The sequence below is a fragment of the Tympanuchus pallidicinctus genome, unplaced genomic scaffold, assembly GCF_026119805.1.
Source record: "Tympanuchus pallidicinctus isolate F22 unplaced genomic scaffold, pur_lepc_1.0 scaffold1, whole genome shotgun sequence".
Classification (NCBI taxonomy): Eukaryota; Metazoa; Chordata; class Aves; order Galliformes; family Phasianidae; genus Tympanuchus; species Tympanuchus pallidicinctus.
The window spans coordinates 100,037,155-100,058,016 of NW_026294618.1; the positions used below are offsets into that span (position 1 = coordinate 100,037,155).

General features: G+C 40.0%; 1 protein-coding gene across 3 annotated transcripts in view; it reads left to right on the top strand.

Moving 5' to 3' along the window:
• Nucleotides 1–20,862, top strand: part of ALK (ALK receptor tyrosine kinase) — a 290,599-nt gene that overhangs the window by 220,881 nt on the left and 48,856 nt on the right. For all 3 annotated transcript variants that reach the window (XM_052682078.1, XM_052682056.1, XM_052682046.1), the window contains 3 exons: nucleotides 4,616–4,747; nucleotides 6,176–6,276; nucleotides 14,724–14,893. In XM_052682078.1, coding sequence (XP_052538038.1) covers nucleotides 4,616–4,747; nucleotides 6,176–6,276; nucleotides 14,724–14,893 — 403 coding nt within the window. The remainder of the gene's footprint in view (nucleotides 1–4,615; nucleotides 4,748–6,175; nucleotides 6,277–14,723; nucleotides 14,894–20,862) is intronic.

The following is a 20,862-nucleotide window of genomic DNA, read 5'->3' on the forward strand; positions in this document are numbered from 1 at the left end:
TGGGTTATAGAGTAATTTTCACTCTTTGCCTCACTGAATATTTAAGAATGTTAAACAAATTGGATTAATGCTAGCAGATGAGGTAAGAAAGACTAGTATCTGGTTCACAATAGGAGTGACTCAAACTGTTCTGTATGGTCAGATAAGTGCATACACACAGCTGTCAAAAATCAGATGACAAGTAGAATAGGAACCTGTGAAGTTTGAATTTGAGATAGCACAAGCAATTGGAGAAAAAAAAAAAAAAAAAAGTACAGATAAATAATTCTAGAGGAGCCAGTTCACTTTCCAGGCAGAAAAGGAAACAACAGTGGATTCATAGATGTCTTATTGATAGATGCAGAATCCCCCAGCAGCAAACCAAATGAAAAAACAGCCTGTTGCATTGCAGTCCTCCTAAGGTTCCTGTCTTGAATACTCACATTCTTTTGTTCCTTTCTTGATCAAAAGCTGCAACTCTAGCAGTGAATTTTAATTTCTGGCAGTTCTCAACGTAGCAATGCTTTCCATCATTAAAGGAAAACTCTTGTTGACTGTATTGAAATGTATTTTCCCTTTCTCTTCTTCATTTCCGATAGAATACAGTAGACAACTTTGGTAGCACAGAGACAGCCATTGAAAACAAGCTCACATTTAAGATTCATGTGCTTCTTTGAACTTTTTGAGTAGATGCCTTCTGAGATTTTCTCCTACATTTGGGAAAGGTCTGTACAAAACATGAGTAATCTTTTATGTTTTTGTCCTCTATAATACAGGTCTGGAACTTCACTCAAAACTTTAAACTTATTGATTTGCACCTGGTTTTGAGTCAACAGCCAGCCATTAATGAACATGTTCCATCTGCTTCATAAATTATTCCAGTTGCTAGTTTGGCTTTCTGCTGTTAAAGAATGAAAAAAAAAATGAAGTAAAGGTTGTTGTTGGTGGTTTTGTTTTTTTAAGACAAAGCCACTTGAGTTTAATAACCTCTCAGGCAAAATCATTCAGAAGGCTTGAAGATACTTGGTTAAAAAAACTGTTTAACACCCTTCAGCATCTCTGTTTCTCAAAGAAATGCTGAGACTTGCATTCTCACAGTACTTTAGTTTTGATTGGATTACTTTATTCCCTGTCCCAAATCCATAAGCTGCCTCTTGATTTTAGGGAGTTCTAAACCTTTTGAAGTTTCTTTCACCAGTGATAATACACAACATGACCTACTGTTTCAGTAGGCATAATGACTGCTCCATTTTACTTGTTTTCACAATAAAATCAGGTTAGCTTTCCTTCATTAGTGCAGTGTGAACACTAATGCAAGTTAGAATTATAAGCATTCAGACACTGAGAAGTAGATGCTGACAGAGGAGTGCTGGCCAAAGTGCACTTTGTGAAGCAGCTATACGTACAGCACTTACAATTCCGTGTATTTGAAGTAAGAAAGAGCAGCAAAGAACATTGCACTGGTGCACAAGACATCTGAAAATTCATGAAAGATTAATCTGTGGAGAAGCAATCAAATTTCTGGGGAAGTAATAGCTTCTTATTTATATCCTTACTTGTTCATCTACAGTGAGCTTTTTCTGGCTTCCAGGCAGGGATTACTACTTAGACTCCTCCTGCTGCTCTGACTTCTTTACATCAACCTAGATAACGTAGGGCCGTGAAATGAATTCAGCTGGACACCAAGCCAAGCTGTTTCAGTAGGAATTCAGGACACATCATAATTTGTCATTTTCTTTGGATCTCAGCCTCAGGCAGCACAATGCAATATAATCAAATTCTGTAGTGGGGTAAAGCACAGGGAAGCAACTTTCAGCTTAACAGCTCCACATTTAAGGACTAGGCTGAATGAATTGGGAGATGTTTTTTTAAAGGAGAGACTTGTAAAAACCTCAACTTTCAGTTTTTGATCTTTTCATAACAAATTTGGATGACTGAGGGAAACAAAAGCAGTAAAATATACCTCTTACCTGTATGTCAGGTTCTGGGTTCAAATTTGGACCTACTAAAAAGCCATAGATGAAAGATTTGTTTCAGTCACCTCTGTGAAGCGAGTTGTGATTCAGGATCTTAGATGTATTCCTGTCGAGACAATGCAGTTCTGTTCCCCAGCAATTTTCTCAGGGTAGACCAGGAGGAAAATGAATGCGTCACTGACAGTGAATTTCCTATTGAGGTATGTACTTGCAGTCCACAAAGCTGATTGTATCCTGGGCTGCATCAAAAGAAGTGCAGAAAGTTGGGGGATATGTTTCTCCTTCAACTCTGCTCCCATGAGAACACACCTGCAGTGCTATGTTCAGCTCTGGAGCTCCCAGCACAAGAAGGATGCAGAGCTGTTGGAGCAGGTCCACAGGAGGCTGCAAAGGTGCTCAGAGCGCTGGAGCATCTCTGCTATGTAGACATGCTGAGAGAGCTGGGCTTGTTCAGCCTAGAGAAGGGAGAGCTCTCGGAAGACCACATTGTGACTTTCCAATACTTAGAAGGGACTAACAAGAAAGGTGGGGAGGGATTTTTAATGAGGGAATGTAGAGGCAGGACAAGAGATAATCTTTACTCAGAGGGTGTTGAGGACTGGCACTGCTGCCCAGAGCTGTGGTGCCCCATCCCTGGAGGTGCCCAAGGCCAGGTTGGATGGGCTCTGGTAAACTCCGAGCTGGTGGGGGGCAGCCCTGCCTATGGCAGGAGTTGGGGCTGGGTGGGCTTTAGAGTCCCTTCCAGCCCAAATCATTCTGTGATTCTGTGTGTAAATGAGAGCTGAAGCCCTGTGAAGAGATGTTTGATTGACCTGCAGTCTCAGACAGGGAATTCTGATCATATTTCAACATTTTAATCAGGTTATAAACATTATCTGGGGTGTGGATACTGATTCCCGCTTTATAGACAGAAAGCTTTAGAGGGAAAGATTCTTCACATTCATGAGTTCAGGAGCCTCTTCTTCTCATAGGGAAGTTAATGAAATTCCTGGTATCACCTCACCAGCAGATTCTCTTGCTTTAGGAGCTTGTAGTTTATCCTACTTTTTGTAAGTCAAGAATTTTTTACTCTGACTTTGACAAACAGTTGAAAGGAAAAACTAATTTCCCGGATATGTGGTTTTATAATGTGTTTACACATTAAATTTGTTTTTATCTGGCAATTTCAAACAGACTTCTGGTCTCGTTTTCTTTCCTTTCAAAAATAAAAAAAATTAAAAAACAACAAAGACAGTTTTAGGGGATCTTTAGGGGCAGAGGGAAGGAGAAATAAATATAGGCTAAACTGCTAGCACAGATATGAGTACATAACTGTAAAAGCTGTGAGAAGTCAGGAATATCATCGTCCCTTTTATAGCTACATCTGAACATCCTAGCAGTTTTTCTACCTTACTGGAAGAAAGAACAGACCCACTGAGCACCTGTGTTCAGGGGCTTTATACTGCCACACCCTAGGACTGGTTTGTCTATATTGAAGGATAAAAGCAGTCATCGCTCTTCTTTATGTCTGTTCTGGCATCTTTGGTGTGTAATGGAACTCCATATTTAATGTGCACCTTTTTTTTTCCCAGGCTAGCTTTTCCCATAAAAGAAGTTTGTGCCCTTTTTACTGCTGGGAAGCTTCCCCATACCTGGCATTGTTGTCAGCTACCTCCTGGGCACAAAATCTGTATTATAGATGATGAGTTATTCACTGAAAGTGAAGATCATGTTATAATGCAGGTGATTTTTACATGACATTTTACAAGGCTCGTTTTCTCTGAGGTTACTTAATAAGGTCAGAATCTGCCATTGTGCTGAAGAAGAGAAATGCAAAGGTAGAACCTATCATCAGTAGAAATTAGGCAATGTGTTTTTATTAAAGATGATGGGAAATGTGATTTTATAAATTTTCAAATTGAGTGAATTGTGGCACAATGGAGCATTTTTACCTGTGGCAGTGTAAGTGTATGGCTCAGATGTGCTTTAAACATTCTGTAAGAACCTGCAGTGTGGACAAAGGAGATGACGAAGGTATGCAGACGTGCTGCTTTGAATGTGGTGATTATTACTTTAAAACTCATTAATTTAAAGGCAAAAAGCTAGTATGTCTTTAGTGTTTGGAGCTGGAAACCTGCTTGAAATCCAAAGCCAGTGACAGAATGAGTGGGCTTTGAATCCTGAAAGTATGGCTTAAAATAAACTATTTTCTTCCATTCACCCCACCAAACAGATCCACAGATGCAGGAACTGAAGCACAGAAGGGTTTAGTGCTTTATCTGAGACCTCATTAGAGGCACTTCTCACAAAGTGGAGAGGTCACAGTGCTGAGCTGGGCTGACTACGGGCATGAAGAGGGAAGCACGTTAGTAAATATCGCTGTCCAAGATTTCCCCAGCAGTAGAGGCCAGATAAATACCTGAATGCCCCATGATGCATACTGAAATATATCATCTTCCTTCAGTTTGTCTGGAGGGAGGCATTTAATCACAGTCCTGGGCTTGCCTCCCTTACCACTGTCTGTATGGTCAGGTACGTGCATGACTCCACATAAAAAGCAGCTGTGGAGTTGTCTGTCCTGGGCCAGCTCTATAAAAATAGTCAGCTTCTGTGTGTGCCTAGGTGTCTTATCCACAGCTCATCTGTATTCTTCTGTATGTGTGTTTCTCTCCACCTTGCAGGAAAACTTCCTTCTGGCTTTTACTGCTCATTTGAAGAAGGGGACTGTGGCTGGATGGAGGGCTCATCAGCGCCCCATGCTTCTCCGTGGCGAATTGGGAGCCTGGAGTACAACCATTTTCCTTCAGTTGAAGGTATGGAAAAGTAAATAGTGCAGAAAGCAGATAGCAAAAGGTGGGGAGGTTTCTTGTGTACTTACAGATTCAGCCTTCAGTGAAACAAAAACATCTTTCTGCTATCTGTGCTTTGAGCAGGACTATCCTGCTTACTTTCCATCTTTAGGAAGAGGCTAGTTAGTACCTCAGGTTTCCTAGGCTGACCACAGAGAGAAGTCCTGCCTCCCTCTAGACAACTGTGCATGAAGCATTCATTTGTGTGCCCCTCCACCACACTGAACTGTTTTTTATTTCTGATTTACTTTTTCTGTGTCTGTTTTGCTTCTTTTTTCCCCTCAAGCTTCCAAATTTTCCTTCTCTTTGCTCTCTTGTCCCTTGAGTTCCACTTATATGTATATAACTACTGCATACTTGCTTCCTCTATCCGAATCCCAGGATTCCTAATCCTTCTCATAGAAACCATTGAAGGTTTATACCCTGGACATTGAACTACTGCTGGTTGAGTTTTGGTATGCAGGCTGCCTGGCACGATAAGACTTTTCCTAATGCAATAATGTAAATCATTGAAAGCATTTATTGTTGAGGCATGGAGCATTTTAATAGCATGCAATAACAGCAGAGTTAATGGTGTATAATCCCAACATTGGTTTACAAAGTTACATCCATTGTTAAACATAAAGAGTGAGATTCTCTGCTTTCTAGTGAACTGATACAGACTACAGTACAGCTATTCTGATTTATGCCACCTGATGGCTCAGCTCACAGTACTGCAAACCACAAATGAATTGAAGCATAGGTAAACAAGAAATCAAAGACCCAGAAAGTGGTTACTATGGAGAGATGGCAAAGAAATGATGATGATTCATGATCTATCTATGCTGTAGAGGCAATTTCATTGTACGCTCAAGTAACTAAGATCCAGGTAGTTGTACCTTCCAGAACTGAAATATTGCAATATATACTTTTTGGTCTAGAGATGTCAAGGAAGAACTCTTAGTAACTCAAGTTATTCAAGTTACTACTTAGTAACTCAAGTTACTACTTGTTCCTCTGGTTACTACTAATGTTTAAGGTAGCAAAAGTACTTCAAGCTGCATTAATACTTCTCTCATTATTTTGTTGCCACTGTTTGATTTTGTTTTGATGAAGATGAAGATTTGTTTCCAAGTTTGTTTTTGTGTATGTGTGTGTGTTGAAAAAGATGCTAAATCACCTTTGCAAGAAAGATAAATTGGAAGTTGTGGAGGAATAGAAGATAACTGTAGGAGGAAAGTAGTCAGGCTGCCCAATGAGAATGTGAAGCTGCTTCCCTATGAAATTGAAAAATATATTTTCCTATCTGACATCCTGCTGTAGTAGGAGCCAGCTTACATAGGCTTCAAGGAAGTTTCCCAAAACCAGAAGGTGGGTTCTGCAGTTTGACCTTCTTCCTGCTCTTTTATCTAGATTTTGCCCTGATCCTTGACACCAGCAAAGTACCAGCAGGAGCAAGCACTGTAATGACCAGCGCTACATTTCCAGCCCCATTGAGGAACTCCCCCTGTGAGGCAAGTCATGTTTTCTTTTCTTTCACACTTTTTACTATGCCTGACTCTGGTTTTCAAATACAGACACTAGATTAGTAGCCCAGCAGCCACTTTCTCCATGGTTTGTCTTTGAAATATTTACTTAATGTTCCAATGTGCAAAGAAAAGAGGTGGTTATCTGCTTGAAAAACCACTAAGTGTATACTGAGAAGCCTGGTGTGTATTGCCTTGATTGTATGATCCCACATGATGTAGCAACAGTTTTTGTAATTGGATTTATGAGCTAAGGTAGGACAGCCAGCATTGCATAAATGCACAGAGAAAGAGGCTGGCTGCTTTATATTTGCAAAATCCAAGAAAATCCACTCAGAAAATTCACTCAGTGCATGCTTCTTCTAGCTCAGCTGAGATTCAAGCTGGCAGGCCTTCATCACGTTGCACCTCAAAACTCCTCACAGAGGCCATGCTCTTAGGAGCGCCCAGCAGTGGAGTCCTCTGCAACTCTTAGGAGTTACCAGCAGTGGAGATAAATTCATACAAAACAAGCCAGATTCATGCTCAAGCAGAAAAGCTGTTAATAGTCATAATATGTTAACTTAAGCAAGTATATCAATATTTGTTAGATAATTGTGTACAAGTAGTTGTCATTTCCAAATCAGTTGTATTTAACCCTTAAACTTCTGGTTAGAGAAAGATATCATCTCTGTCTTTTTATCTGGTCTATAGCTTCACAGATTATATCATCACTGATTGTATTTATGGCTTATGATTTTGAGTCACACGTCTTGATTGCTCATCCTGAGCTTCTGGATCCTGGAGCAGGATTGCTTGGGGAAATTGATTCTTACAACAGATAAAAAAAATCAGGCCTTTCCTCTTGCACTGATCTAAAAATGCAGAAAGGACAGGAAAGGGATACATAAGAAAATCCTCTGAAATTAAAATACTTGAGTGTTTCTTTTGCTTAAAGTTTGGTTCTCTTCTGTTGTGTATCTCAGTATGTACAGCAAAGCACATCTGTGTTTGCTCTCTTGATATATTAATGTCTTCCTTCTTTAGGAAATACATTCTACCTTGTTTTTCCTCCCTTCTGTGACAAAGGCATATGCAGGTTCTGAATATTTTAAGACCTTGTTCTGCCATGGACCAGCAAGAGCAAGTGTTTTTCATCATCTACCTGACACAGGAAGGAGAGTGAATGATTTCCCAATATGTTTATATTTTTACCTTGTGTATACAACAGTGCAAATAATTAAACTTGCCATCAGGGGAGAAGCTGTCGTGTATTTCATCTGCTCACATGCCATCCCACCTCCGTCACTCCCCTTGGCACTTAAAAGGCATCCGGACACATCTAGCATTGCAGCTGTTGGTAATATAGAGTAAAGGAGTTTGGCAAGGGTTTTTGTCTCTTGTCTTTTCATATAGTGTAAAAGCTTCTCTTCTCAATGAGCCCCCGGTGGCTTCAAATTCTATTTTACTGGCACAATCTTTCTGTGAGCAGAATAATTTGATTCCACTTTTCAATACAAGAGGAGAAAAGAGATACTCCCCCACACACTTATTCTTCCAGTAGGTGCCAACAAGCTCCTGTGCAGTGAACTAAAGGTCAGAAAAGAGGCTGTGAAAATACCGCAGTCCTATCCTGTATTTTTTTCACCCTCAATCACTTCCCAACTGAACTGACTCAAGGTCAGGCACTAAAAGATGAGTTTTCTTCTACCTGTCAGTGCTGACAGCTCCACCTGGCATATCACAAACAGGACAGGTTCTATGGCAGCTGAAATCCCACTGACAAAGTTCACTTATGATTCATGTGATAAAGGGATCTGAGCACTTGTGTGTAGATTAGATCCATTTATTCTTCTGCAGTCAGATCAAGCCATAAACCTGCCCGCCCTTTCGTAGTTGTTAGTTCTGACAGCTTGTTTCAATCCATCCAGAGAGATTTTCCTCAGATTCACAGGTGGCAGCAACACATGAAAGTGATGGAGGCTTTCCTCAGGCTGGTCATTTTCTATCCCTCCTCCTTCTTCTATCTGTCTACCCCAGTGTCAGCACAGCCAGCTCAGTTGAACTCCTGCTGGTGGGGTTGAATGCACAACCCCACCTCACAGTTTGTTCACCTCTCTTTTGTGCATAGAGCACACCTGCCTTGGGCACTTATGGCCTTACGTGGAAAGTGTGAGAGCAGCAGTGAGGTCAGCAGATGTCCACAGTTGGCTGATTTTCACTCCCCTCTTCCCTTGCAACACAGGAGCACTAGCCTCTGTGTTTCCTGAAGCTCCTATTTTTTCTCTTATCTCTTAATTTGCCTCTATTGTGTTGAGCTATGTTAGACAATAACATCCACCATAACAAATGTTGACTTTTTAGCTTGAGTTGTACAGAGGAATTAATTGCTTTAGCCTCATCACAAGGAGCATTCTCTGCTGCAGTACCACGCAGGGGGAGCTATCTTATCTGGCCAAAATGTCCATGGAACCAGGACATATTCCAGTGCTGATAAGGAAACAGTCAAGCATACTGTGGTGCTTGCCAGCAATAAAGAATCAGAGACCCAGCACCTATTGAGATTCTGGACAGGTGTTTGCAGCAGTAGTGACATAAAGCACTGAGAGATCCCAGATCCAGGATGATCTTTGGCTTAGGTGTTGCTGTTGAGTACAGGATAGACACATCCCTTCATCTTCGTGTTCCACCATTTTGTGCTTTCCTCTGCTTGAGCTCAGTCACTAGGAATATGCTGGGCTGCTTATGTGCTGTCTCCTATAGCATTTCCCATGCCCTGCACAAGGCTTCTCTAGCTCACAATGGAAAAATCAGACTGATCTACTCTGTTCTGCCTCACATACATCAAAAGATGAGGATAAAAATCCATGCAGGAGACAGAGTCATAAACATAGCCTGCACTTTCCCACACATTTGGGATTGGACCTAATGTGCCCTGCACTTTGTATATAGCTTCGTATTGCACTTTACTCCTGTTTTTTTTGAGCAGCTTTATATTTTCATTTTTCTTTTTTCTGCAGTGCTTTTGGCAGGTCAGAGCTGTTAGTTTGTGATGCTGCCCTTTGTTCTTAGTTCAGTTAGTTTTTCTTTTCTGTTACTTTATTAGATCTTGGCTAGAGTATCCTGACTTCAAAGAATTTCCCTTGTTTGCTGTCCAGAGAGTCTTTGTTATCTTTTTCATGTTGCACATTAAATAGAGCCCTTTGCCTGTTGACACATTAACAGTGTATTTAATGCCCAGTTTAAATGTAAGATGGAAACTGACAATTCTAGTAAATCTTGGGAGGGTGCAGGAAGTGGCACATGTAGTTCACAAGAGGTGCTCTGAGGTGACCAGCAAGGGTGAACACAATGAAAAAAAAGAAACAGAAAATGATTCAGAAACCAGACTGAGACACGGTAGTAAAACGAAAAATATTTTTAACCCACATCTAAAAGTTCATCAGAAAGAAAAACATGTGTAATTGAGCACAGGAATGCACATAAACTCTGAGGAATTAATCCAATGTTGGCCCGATTTGAAGGCAAGTTTTATAAACGTTGAACAATAGAGAAAAGCATTATTCTCCCTTTTGCTTCATCTTGTTGATCCTCTCCTCAGAGTAGGAATTGGGTGGCCTGCACAGGGCTGTAAGAGCACAGGCTCACGGGGTGGTTGGACGTTTCCTCATTTTAAAGAAGCAGCCCATATACCTGTCATCAGTAACTGCACTACAGTCTGGGAATTCAGGAAACCACATTGCAATTGAAGTCCAAAGGAAGTGCTGTCATCTCAGACGCCACCCATGGCAAAACTAAATTACTTTGCCACAGCTGATATCCCTTAGGTGTACACAATTTCCAGATTGTAATGGCCACCTGCTTCTCAGTACTTATGCAAAGATGTCAGAGAGCTGACAAAAGAGTTTTGCAGGTGTCAAGGGAGAACTTGCCCTTTGTGTGGAAGTTATGAACTGCATTCCGGCCTCCCACATCTGGACAACGTGGCAGTCCCATCTCCTTCAGTCCCAGAACTATTGCTAGGCAGATGCAGAGTCACTACACTGACTTTGCTTTTTATTCCATTTTTTAGAGACGTTCTCCAACATCTGCAGCCTTATGCTTCAAAGGATGCTGTGGCGCTTGTTAACCATAAGTCATGTACTGTGTTTTCCCCAAGTGTTTGGGCTTCTGTGGTAAAGAGATATAAGACCAGGCCTAAGACTACTGCATTTTTGAGGGCTTGGTGCAGTGTATACCTGGCTGAGCAGCAGAAGTTATAACTATTCTGAGAGATCTCATTTTGTGGTGGATCGTGATTATTACTGCTGCTTGAAAGTCGCTGCAGACACATGAGCAGCCTGGAAACTGTTTTTAGACAGGCTGCTCTTTGCTCAGCACAAGAGAATCTGATGGACCTCAGTGCCATAACTGAAAATTAAAACCTGGGCAAGAGGTGTTGGTGTGGGCTATAATACGAGAGGAGAATAACAATAGAGATGGTGTTTCCTGATTTGTGATGAACTTAAAATTAGCTTTAAATGTCATCATACTCATAGAAGAGAAGCTCGCTTTTTGCAAGTGGGACTCCCCTGTAATTGGTAACGAAATGATTTCATTTTCATTAGATCCTGCTTCAAACATTTTAAAGGGTATAGCTGGGCTGCAAAACAATGAAAAGAGATCCCTGTAAAAGAGCTTTGTGCCTTTGGCCATGTTTAAAATAATGATTATTTTTTTTCTGATGCAGTTTTGACATTTCGACTAGCTGTTTCATGTAAGCCTCCATTATATTACTGAAAGAGGTACCAAACTGAGCCAGGCTTTTTTTTTTTAAATCTGAAATTAGTTTTTGAATGTAAATCCGGCCCCTCTAGAAGATGAACATAATATGTTGATGTAAAACAGCATAGTTGAAGTTTGCCCTCTCATTTGGGTTATGAAAGATGGTTTCATGCTCCGTGGTTATTAACTCAGTTTTCTTTGCTATGCAAAAGTGTTGTATTTTTAAAGCGTGTAAATCAATAATTGAAATAATTCCTTGAGCACGTTCTGAGCTCATGCTGGCAGCAGCAAGGCATGTCTTTTTTTCTCCTCTGTTCTTTGAGTTTTAAACAACTTAGAAGTGTACATGTTAATAACACTGATTCACAACATTTATGAGCATGAAAAATGCAACATAGATATGCCTCTAGCGCATCCTTTCATGTGCTTTATTTTGCAAAATGTTGTTAGCATCCTTTTTATTTTAAGTGCTGGTTTTAATATGTGTACCGCTCATATGCTGTTTCTGTTCTTACCAAAACTGATTCTTCTCTTGACACCTTGCTGTTGTGTCACTGAATGATGTATGAGATCTGAAATTTCTCAAAGGCCCAAAGTTTATCCAGGAGGGTCTTGGTATTCTTCTTTTGCGCATACAGAAATAAAATGCAAGTTTTGCTTAGTTCTCAGGTAGATTTGGAGCTGTGTATCTGGTACCTTTACTGTTTCTCTTCACCTCTAAACTTGCCAAGCCCTGTTGATATTGATGAAGATTAGTGGTCTTTCAGCTAATCATCAGTTACAGTGGGTTCTAAAGCCAGAAAGCAAGGCAGTATTGAGCCAATGTCTACCTGCAGTGCTTAATTAATTTCTAAATGATGTTTCTGATTCTTTTGCTGCTGGTTTAACACAGAGGAAGATATTTGATATGTAATATTGGGGATATGCCACCAACAGCCCAAATTCAGATTTTTCTAAGCATTGCCCTACGCTATTTACAGGAACTCATAATGTATGTGGCACCACCTGCCATCACTGATGGTGTATTCTGTAGAATGAATGCCAGCCCCATTTGGAAGTCTTTACTATGGCATCCAGCTCATCATCTGCTCTGGTTCACTTCAGCAGGTGTGAAAAGACCTGGACTGCCCTGCTGTGAAGCTTAGAAATGACAGAAAATGTGGCCAAAAATGCCCATTTGGACACAGTGACAGTCAATTCACTTGGAGCCAGTTCATTAGAGCCTGCACATTGCACTTTGCCAGCGAGCTGATCTCCCACATCTAATGCCAGCTACATCTTTCCCTCAAACAGCTGACATGTGTGCAAAGGCATCCATTCCAATTCATCAGTTGCTTCAGCTTGTACTCTAGTGTTACATTAATAGCTATCAAAGGCTTGCTCTTTCCTCGCTTCTGACAATGTAGATTCTGCCTCTTATTGTCTGGCAGGTCTCCAGAAGAGACAGAGGTCTGAAATCTTGTGTATATTAAGATGTTCAAGGCTTTACCTCCTCAATTTTGAATTGTGAAAATGACACAGTGAAGTTAAGTTGTTCCAACTTATCTGTCTTAGAAATTTCACATAGGGTGTTACAGTACAATTGGCATTAATGTCCTGAAACTTTTTCACATGAAGCTTGTCAGTTAGAGGATTTGTTTTTCCTGCAATAGGTTGAATTTGTTGCATGTCCACCATAATCAGCCTGTTCATTGTCTGGTTTTGGAAGTTTCAAAAAAAAAAAAGGTTTAGTCCTGATAAACTTCCTCAAGAGAAAGGACCTGGGGTCCCCTTCTCTGGAGCTATTCAGGACTCATCTGGATGCTTTTCCATGTAGCCTGCTGTAGGGAACCTGTTTTAGCAGGAGGATGGATTAGATCATCCCTATAGGTCCATTCCAGCTCCTACAGACTGTGATTCTGAGACTTCACTGGATCTGAAAGTGGTACTGAAGGGAAAGCAATTTTCACTGTAATTTCATTCTCACTTTATAGACACTCAAGAATATTAAATGCTCACCTTGTTCTTTACTATCTTGATTGTCACCTGACATTGATGCCGTGTGTGCAGTAACAGTTAGGAATAGCCTGCAGATGTCCTGAAGTTTGCTGACATCAACCTCCTATACCACAAAGCTTTATCAGCAGCTTCTTTCACCAGTGGTGGTGAACTTGTGTGTATGAATTCAGTCCTTGCCTAGCTGTGTCACAGAGTGACTCCAAACATTCCATGGCCAAGGAGGAAACAGGACAAAAGGGTAGATTACAAACTTCTCACTAAAGTTTAGTCCTGATCATAATATGACTCCTCTATTAGGGAAATGAGAGAGAGAGCCCACCACTGAAATTTGCTCCTGATGTACACTTAGCAACAAAATGCTGTGCAAACACATCCAATCATGTACACCAGTCCTGACTCCACAAATCATCTTTCCTCATCTCCTTGTGCAGCAGGACAAGTGCAGCCTTAGGTTAGCCTCAGTCCACTCTTTGTGTCCCCATGAGACTTTGCTCTCACAGAGATGAAGTTTTCTCAAAACAGAATTTCTGGGGTTTTGTCACATAATTGGTTTCTCACTCTTAATACACTCAATAAAAGAGCTCAGGCCAGAGTTTGCAGCTTCTGTTTTATGCTAAGAAATGGATATAAATATTTTGTTCCATCAAAGCAAGCAAGAAGGTAATAGTATCAGATATTCCTTTGCAAAATATAAATTTAATTCCTAGCTCCCTGACTTAGTTGTTGGTTTTGAAGTGTTAAAATTGAGGGCCATCTTTTAACATGCATTGGCACTGTGCTGAACACCTTTCTGTGTCCAAAAATCCATTGTTAATGTAGCTTTAATGAACTTATTTCTTCAACATTCTCACCTCCTATGATTATTGAGACTCATGTAATATTTATATATATTTTATTAACAAAGAGCTAGCTTTTCTTCTTTCCAAGAAGATCAGGCAGCTGTATTCATACAAGATTCTGAGACTAGCCTGATAGAGAAGGGTTTCTTTCTTTTCAAAGAACGAGGGAGGGAAAATCATAAAATGTGAAATCTACATGAAATAGTTTTCTATACATAGGAGTAAGTACATAGGAAGGGACTTCATTACATTTAATGTAACAACAAAAAGTAGAAAACAGGTTCCTTAAGGTATTTTAATTAATTTAAAAGAAAGAAAAACAACACCTAATTATTATTACTGAATCTTAATTAGAAAGTCTGTAGAAGCAAGAAGGTAAGGATTTTTAATTTTTGGAAAGAGTAAGCAAGGGATGAGAATATAATTATCATACTTAATGCTCCCCATGATTTTGCTGCTGCCTGCATGTAAAAAAATTTTGCTGTAAAAGTTTAGTCTTAACTTGAATCTCATCAGTGGCACCTAAGGGGAGAGAGGTCTTTCTTCTGCAATAATAGATTATTAGCTTATCCATTTTAAATTACAGACACATATATAATAGCAAAATCAGATGTTTTTGGACTCAACTTTAACAAGAAGAAAGGGCAGTAGTGCCAATAGTATATAGGATGTACTAAGCCTTAGAGGCTTCCATGTGTGTGGTGAAACTGGAGTTTTCTAAAAGGATTACATGGACATAAGGGAGAGAGAATTGACTTTTTGGTGATAAGAAAACACAGAAATGAAGAGTTAGGAATTTGTTAAATTTTGGATAATGTTTGTTATGTTTTATCTCTTATGTTCTCTTTCTTCTAGCTACGAATGTCATGGCTTATCCGTGGTGTCTTGCTGGGAAATATATCCTTGGTGCTGGTTGAGAACAAGACAGGGAACGAGCTGAGCAGGGCATTCTGGCATTCAGCAAACAACGAAGGTTTGGGAATATGGCAGTGGCTGATCTTACCTCTCCCAGATATACTGGACAGGTACGAGTCTCTCCCCATCATTCTCCTTCTCACTGATCAGTCACTTCACCACTTGCTGCTTGGCAGTGAAGATGGCCAACATTACTCCTGGAAGTATTTCCCTTAGGGAGAGGGAAGTGCTTTGCTCCTGAGAGGTGTCTTCTGAGAAGGGTAGTGAAAATAGCTTGTGTAGTTAGCACCCAATTTTAAAACTGAACGGTGGTTTTGGTTCCCCAGTTGGTTCACTGGTTGTGCAGGGTGTAACTTCTGCATCTCCATTTCACTGATTGGAAATAATCATTCTCCTCACGTGTTTATTTGTGTAGTGTGTTTCAGTTATCTTATGATTTGCTAGAGTTGATGTGAGCTGTACAGTTAGTTTTTGTTGTTTTTTTTTTCTGGATAACAAAGTCCTTAACTTCTGATGCCTCTAAATCTGAGGATGAAAGACATGGGAGAAGCACCTACTACCGAATCAGACAAGGATGCTTATGAGCACCTTTGTGTTAGCTGTAGCAGGAGGATCAACATAATAAATGGCTGTGTCAGTTTTGACTGTAGTCTTAAAGGTTCATCTGGTAGCATATGCTTCATCTTGTGGCATATGCTTATTTACAGAGTGTTGTTTTAGCTGCTTCTTACAAGTTAGCTTTAAGGGAATACTCTGTTGCTCCTTGTTTATTTTTGTGTGCAATCTGGCCTATGCTGTTTAGAGAGAAGACACAAACATACTTCACCTCCTGCTGCCCTGCCTTTAGGCGGTATGATGCATCTGCAGGCTGTGTCATGAGCACTGGTGTCCTTTGTCTTTTGGGGAATCTGTGCCCTAGAAATAATGGATTTCATTAAGGATTTGCCTCATAAGAAGTTTGAGCAAACACTGTGTGAATATGTCTTTTATCTTGCTGTCTCTGAGGGCTGCATGTAGGCAGGGAATACAACAAGGACACTACCAATGCTTCGGTCTGGAATGTATAATTAATATGTGTGCATCAAAGATTTTAAAAATATATGCATTAGGCTTGTGCAGTCACTGCTGAAGCTCCATTTGTAAAAATACCTGGTTGCTTCATTCTCTTCAGCTGTGTTTACTTTCAAGACTGACGTATTTTGCCATTATTATTTATGTGATTTGTTTTCTAATGTTGCCATGGGAGTGTTTTGTATCTGAATTATTCTGTACTCTTATACCACTGTTTTCCTTTAAATTCTCTCTTGTTGCACCATCAGACAGAGGATACTTTGATGTTAGGAACCAGGCTAGAAATGCTTCATGTGAAATCACAGTTACAAGTGATATACAGTGCTGACTATTATTTATAGGGTTATGACACCCTTGTTTCCCTATTACTTTCAGAGAAAGACAGTTGGGTTCACTGAGAAAAGAGCTTGTTGGCTGTTAAGACTTAAGAAAGGAGATCTTGGAAGTTTTGTTGTCCCTTGGAAAGTTTTTAATCCTTATTTATTCACAGAAATTGTGGTGTTTTAAAGACTTTTTTAAAGTCTGATTTAGTTGAAGCCAGTTCTTCCTGTGAACTGTGGAAATACTGCAGGCATCTTTCAACGTGACTTCATTCAGACTTCATTGTGAAGTCTGCTTCTTAGGAAATCTGGATTGGTGCATGCATTAGGAACAATAAGGAAGTGACACACCAAAGTGGTGCTCGGGAGATGGCAGTATTGCATTTATCCTATGTCATTTATGTTTGGAGATAAATGACAGACAGTTTTATTGAATTGCAAGAATTACTTAATTGATGAGAACTCTGCGCTGGGACTACAGAAGGTTTACTGTTTATGTCTTCTGTCTAATTGGTGCTAGTGTCAATAGCTATGAGGGTCTGCATTAGACAGAAGGAGGCAGGATATTGTAGATATTCCTGCAGGAGGAGCTGAAACATTAAGTCATCCCACAGCAGTAAAGCTCTTGAATAGAGCATACTAATGTACCACTTCCACTCAAAATTAAAGTGCCATCCATTTTGACTGGGGAGCTGAGTGGAAAGTGTTATTAATAACAAGATAATACGCCCTAAAACTGCTCAAAAGCATGCTTGTTCAAAAACTGCTTAGCCATTATTTCTGCGTTTGGCTTTTCGCCCTTCAAAGAATCATTATCATAGAATCATAGAATGGCTTGGGTTGGAAGGGACCTTTAAGATTAGGAAGATTTCCAAAACTATTAGACCACTTCTGTCTTTAGAAGCAGACATTTCTTAAATGTTTTACACCCCTCAAGTTCCTGGGGGAAAATTATATTTTGGCAGATAAGCGCAGCTAGAACATTTCAGGTGATTTGGCAGGAACAAAAAGCATGGAGGAGCATGACAAAGAAGCTAATTTGGGACTGAGGGACTTTAAATTTCTATCATTAGCCTGGGGAACTCTGGACACATCCTTAATTTCAGGGAGTACAGTGGGGAGAGGATTGAGGATTGTCCTTCCTGCCATTTTGTTCCCCAGGAACACATCCAGTTGAAATTTTACTCTGTAAAATTTTGTTTACTTTGGGAAATTTAAAGATGCTCAAGTCCTGGCTTTTTACATCCTCCCTTTTTCTGGGGAGGTGTTGGCAAAACAGTCTTGAGGATCAGCTCCTGCAGCACATTTGGGTGAACAGAAATGTAATTCCAAATGCTCGGTATCTTCTGAGCACAGGTGAAGAAGAGAAAGGGCCCAGCTTCTACTCTTCCCCGAAGGACAGTTGATCTGCAAATCAGGTCATATGCAGAGAGTAGAGAAAGCTAGGAAATTGGTCGTTTTTATGCAGTGATGTAACACTAAATATTTGGGTTGAGAACAGCACAGAGAACATTATCAAAGAATTTATGTGGACAAATTCTGCTGCTTTTCCAAAGTTAAATGATAAGGCTCCTGAAGGTTGTCCTTTTTCAGCGTCACGGAAATGCAAGTAGGCAACACAGCCTTGAAAGCTCTGTGATAGTTAGGGCTTGATTCTTTTACAGTTGTTATAGTTAGTAAATGTGAGCTTAAATTTTAATAATGGTGTCATCATGGGAATGCGACAGCAAGAACAAACAGAAGCCTGGTGTAATTGCAGATGAGTGATTTGTACAGCTAACAATTAGACGTGTGTTGTTCTCTTAACAATATGGTTAAAGTGTATCTCAGAGAAGAATATCTCTTGTAGATTGAATGCTAGCACGTGTAAAGAAGTGACACTCCAGCACTTACTGCAGGCTAATGCTGATTATCACTAGCCCATCTAGCAACTGTATTGCTAAGTAGAGTTAAGGCTAAGAGAATTAGCTCAAATAGGCTGATATCCAACTGGAAAAGTAGTGCTCTGATTAAGAAACAATTTCTTGATTACTGCTCTCTTAGTGAAGCTGGAGTAGGCATGTGGAAGGAGACACAGTGAATGTTCTGAGGATCTGTCTGCCCTCTGGCTGAAGTTCCCTGGAAGTGGATGCTATGTGAGCCTAGGCAGTTGGACTGGTCCAACTCTGGACTTTTCATACATATCTTCTCCCCTACAGCTGTAATTCACTTAAATGTTTCAGAGTAAATTCTGGTAAAAATAGCAAGTATTAATAGCCTTCTGTCTGCACTCAGTGCAGTCCTCTCCTCAACAAAATGGAAATACAGACTCAGGTCAGTTGGAAAGCTTCAAAAATCATCTAGTTAACTGCCTGGCCATTTCAGTGCTAACGAAAAGTTAAAGCATGTTATTGAGGACATTATCTAAATGTCTCTTGAACGCTGACAGGCATGGGGCATCAACCAGCTCTCTAGGAAACCTGCTTCAGTATTAGATGACCCTCACAGGAAAGAAATTTTTCCTTACATGCAGTCTGAACCTCCTCTGGTACAGCTTTGTGCCATCCCTTTCATTCTATCATTGGTTACCAAAGAGAAGAGATTGGCACCTCCCTCTCCATTTTCGCTGCTCAGGAAGTTGTAGAGATCAGTGAGGTCACCTCTTAGCCTCCTTTTCTTCAAACTACACAAACCAAGTGTTCTAAGCAGGGATAGGCTCTATGTGCTTTTACCTGGGAAGCACATTCAGAAGGTAGAAAATAATATTCTTCTGCTGCCATTCTACTGATGAGAGTTTTAAAATTTTGTTCTTGTTGATAACATTTTCCTAAACGTGGGCTGAGAAGTTTTACTACACTGGAAGAGGAAAATGTGGTTTAAACTGGAAGTCTAGATAAAGATGTAACATTCCTAAGGATTAAATTAAAAAATAATAATTAAGAAATAACAGACTTCAGTTACTCTAGAAGGAAATATTCTGCTGCAGCAAGTCAAAATTGGTGTCCAGATGATCGTACTTTCTTTAAACTGCTATCTTTACCCATTCCAATCTTGCTGGCTCACTGGTTTTGTCTGAACTGCAGTGAAGCTCATCAGCTTCTCATGGTTATATTAAAGCAGGATTCCCTTTTGGTCCTCAGGAATGTGATCTTTTGTTCTGTCTGTCTCTTTCAGTAGCTCTGATCTCAATGGCAGCTGGGGAACATCTGGCTCATTGCTGCAGTATAAAGAAGTCATCTCACAGTCATACCACTCTGTTATATTTTGCCAGCTGTGCCAAAGCACTCTTCTTGTCTGATCATTTCTTCTTGCATTGCTTTCTCATCATACTCCTTTCAGATCTTATTTCTGTTAAAGTTCAGGACGCCAGGTTTCTCATTGAGGAAGAAAAGAAAAGGAAAGTTCTTGGCAATATCTTGTGCTCAGAGACACAGTTGTCTCATGTTATTCCTGAAGTTTCTTCCCATTCTACCACAAAGAACCAAGGATCCTTCATACAAGCTAGACTCCTTATATATTACCACGTCTGTATTTATTGGTTGTACATTCTTCACCCAGAATTCTTTATTCTTTCTTCCTCTATGGATCCAATGAGTAATCCCACATTACTTGGTTAAAAACAGAATGAGTCTTTAATATCTGCATCACTGCCCTGCTGTTCTATAGCATTAACTAAGTTTGCTGCTGTTCTCTTGCTATAGCTATTCTGGCTGTTCTGTTCTGAAAAAGTGGTTTTTGGTGACAGTGAGTACCTGTGACAGATTTTGTATGAGTATATATTGTGTGGTTGCCCTTAATAACACCTTTGAAACTTAACCTTTATTACTGGCTAATTCTGCCTCTGTAACTGAGACTGTAACTGTTAATATGCTTATAGTTCTCCAAATAATCTCATTCCACCTGAATATGTCTTTTATCCCAAATAGTAAGTTCTTTGTGAAGTAACAGTACATCATTTTTAACAGAGGAGTTAATGGGAACCCGTATGTGATAAGGGTCACTGACCCAAAACGTTTCCCTTCACTAAGTACCTCAATCTCAAGCAGGTTCAGCTGTAATTATTTTAGCTAGGTAGAGAGAGAAATCAGTTCCATTGGAGGCAAAACAGTACAGGCACACTGTGATTGCATCACTGCATGGGGGGTTGACTATTAGGAGATTAACCTTCAATCTTGATCAATAATCCCTGTCTTTACCATAAGATGAAAAATTAATTATTGCTATGAGACATTCTAAAATAAGAGCAGATGGGTAGCTACCTGGAAATCTAACTGGCTGTATGAACCAAAGAGAATATCTAGGTGGAATTCAGAGTTGCTGCTGAAGGAAGGGAGCTGCAGAGAATTCATACAAAATTTGCTAAGTTTCTCAATATAAGGAGAATGATTTTTCTCCTCCATGTAGCAGAGGACTTAATACGCCTGAAATCTAACATTTCTGTGTAGTGAAGACCTAAGGATAGGTGTCATAAGCAAAACATTTTGTCTTCATGGAAACTATGTAGATGTATTCTCATAATTTTGGCTCTTTATTTCCCTCGATTTTGGGAAGGGGACATGGAGCACAAGGAGAAGCAGTCTTCTGTTAGTAGCAAGGAAAACATAAGGGAACGAAAAGAAGCAGCTGAAGGATAACCCCAAATGATATTGTTAGTCTCAAATACTGAACACTCTGAAATAGGATCTAAAGTTTATGAAAAGTGAGGAAGA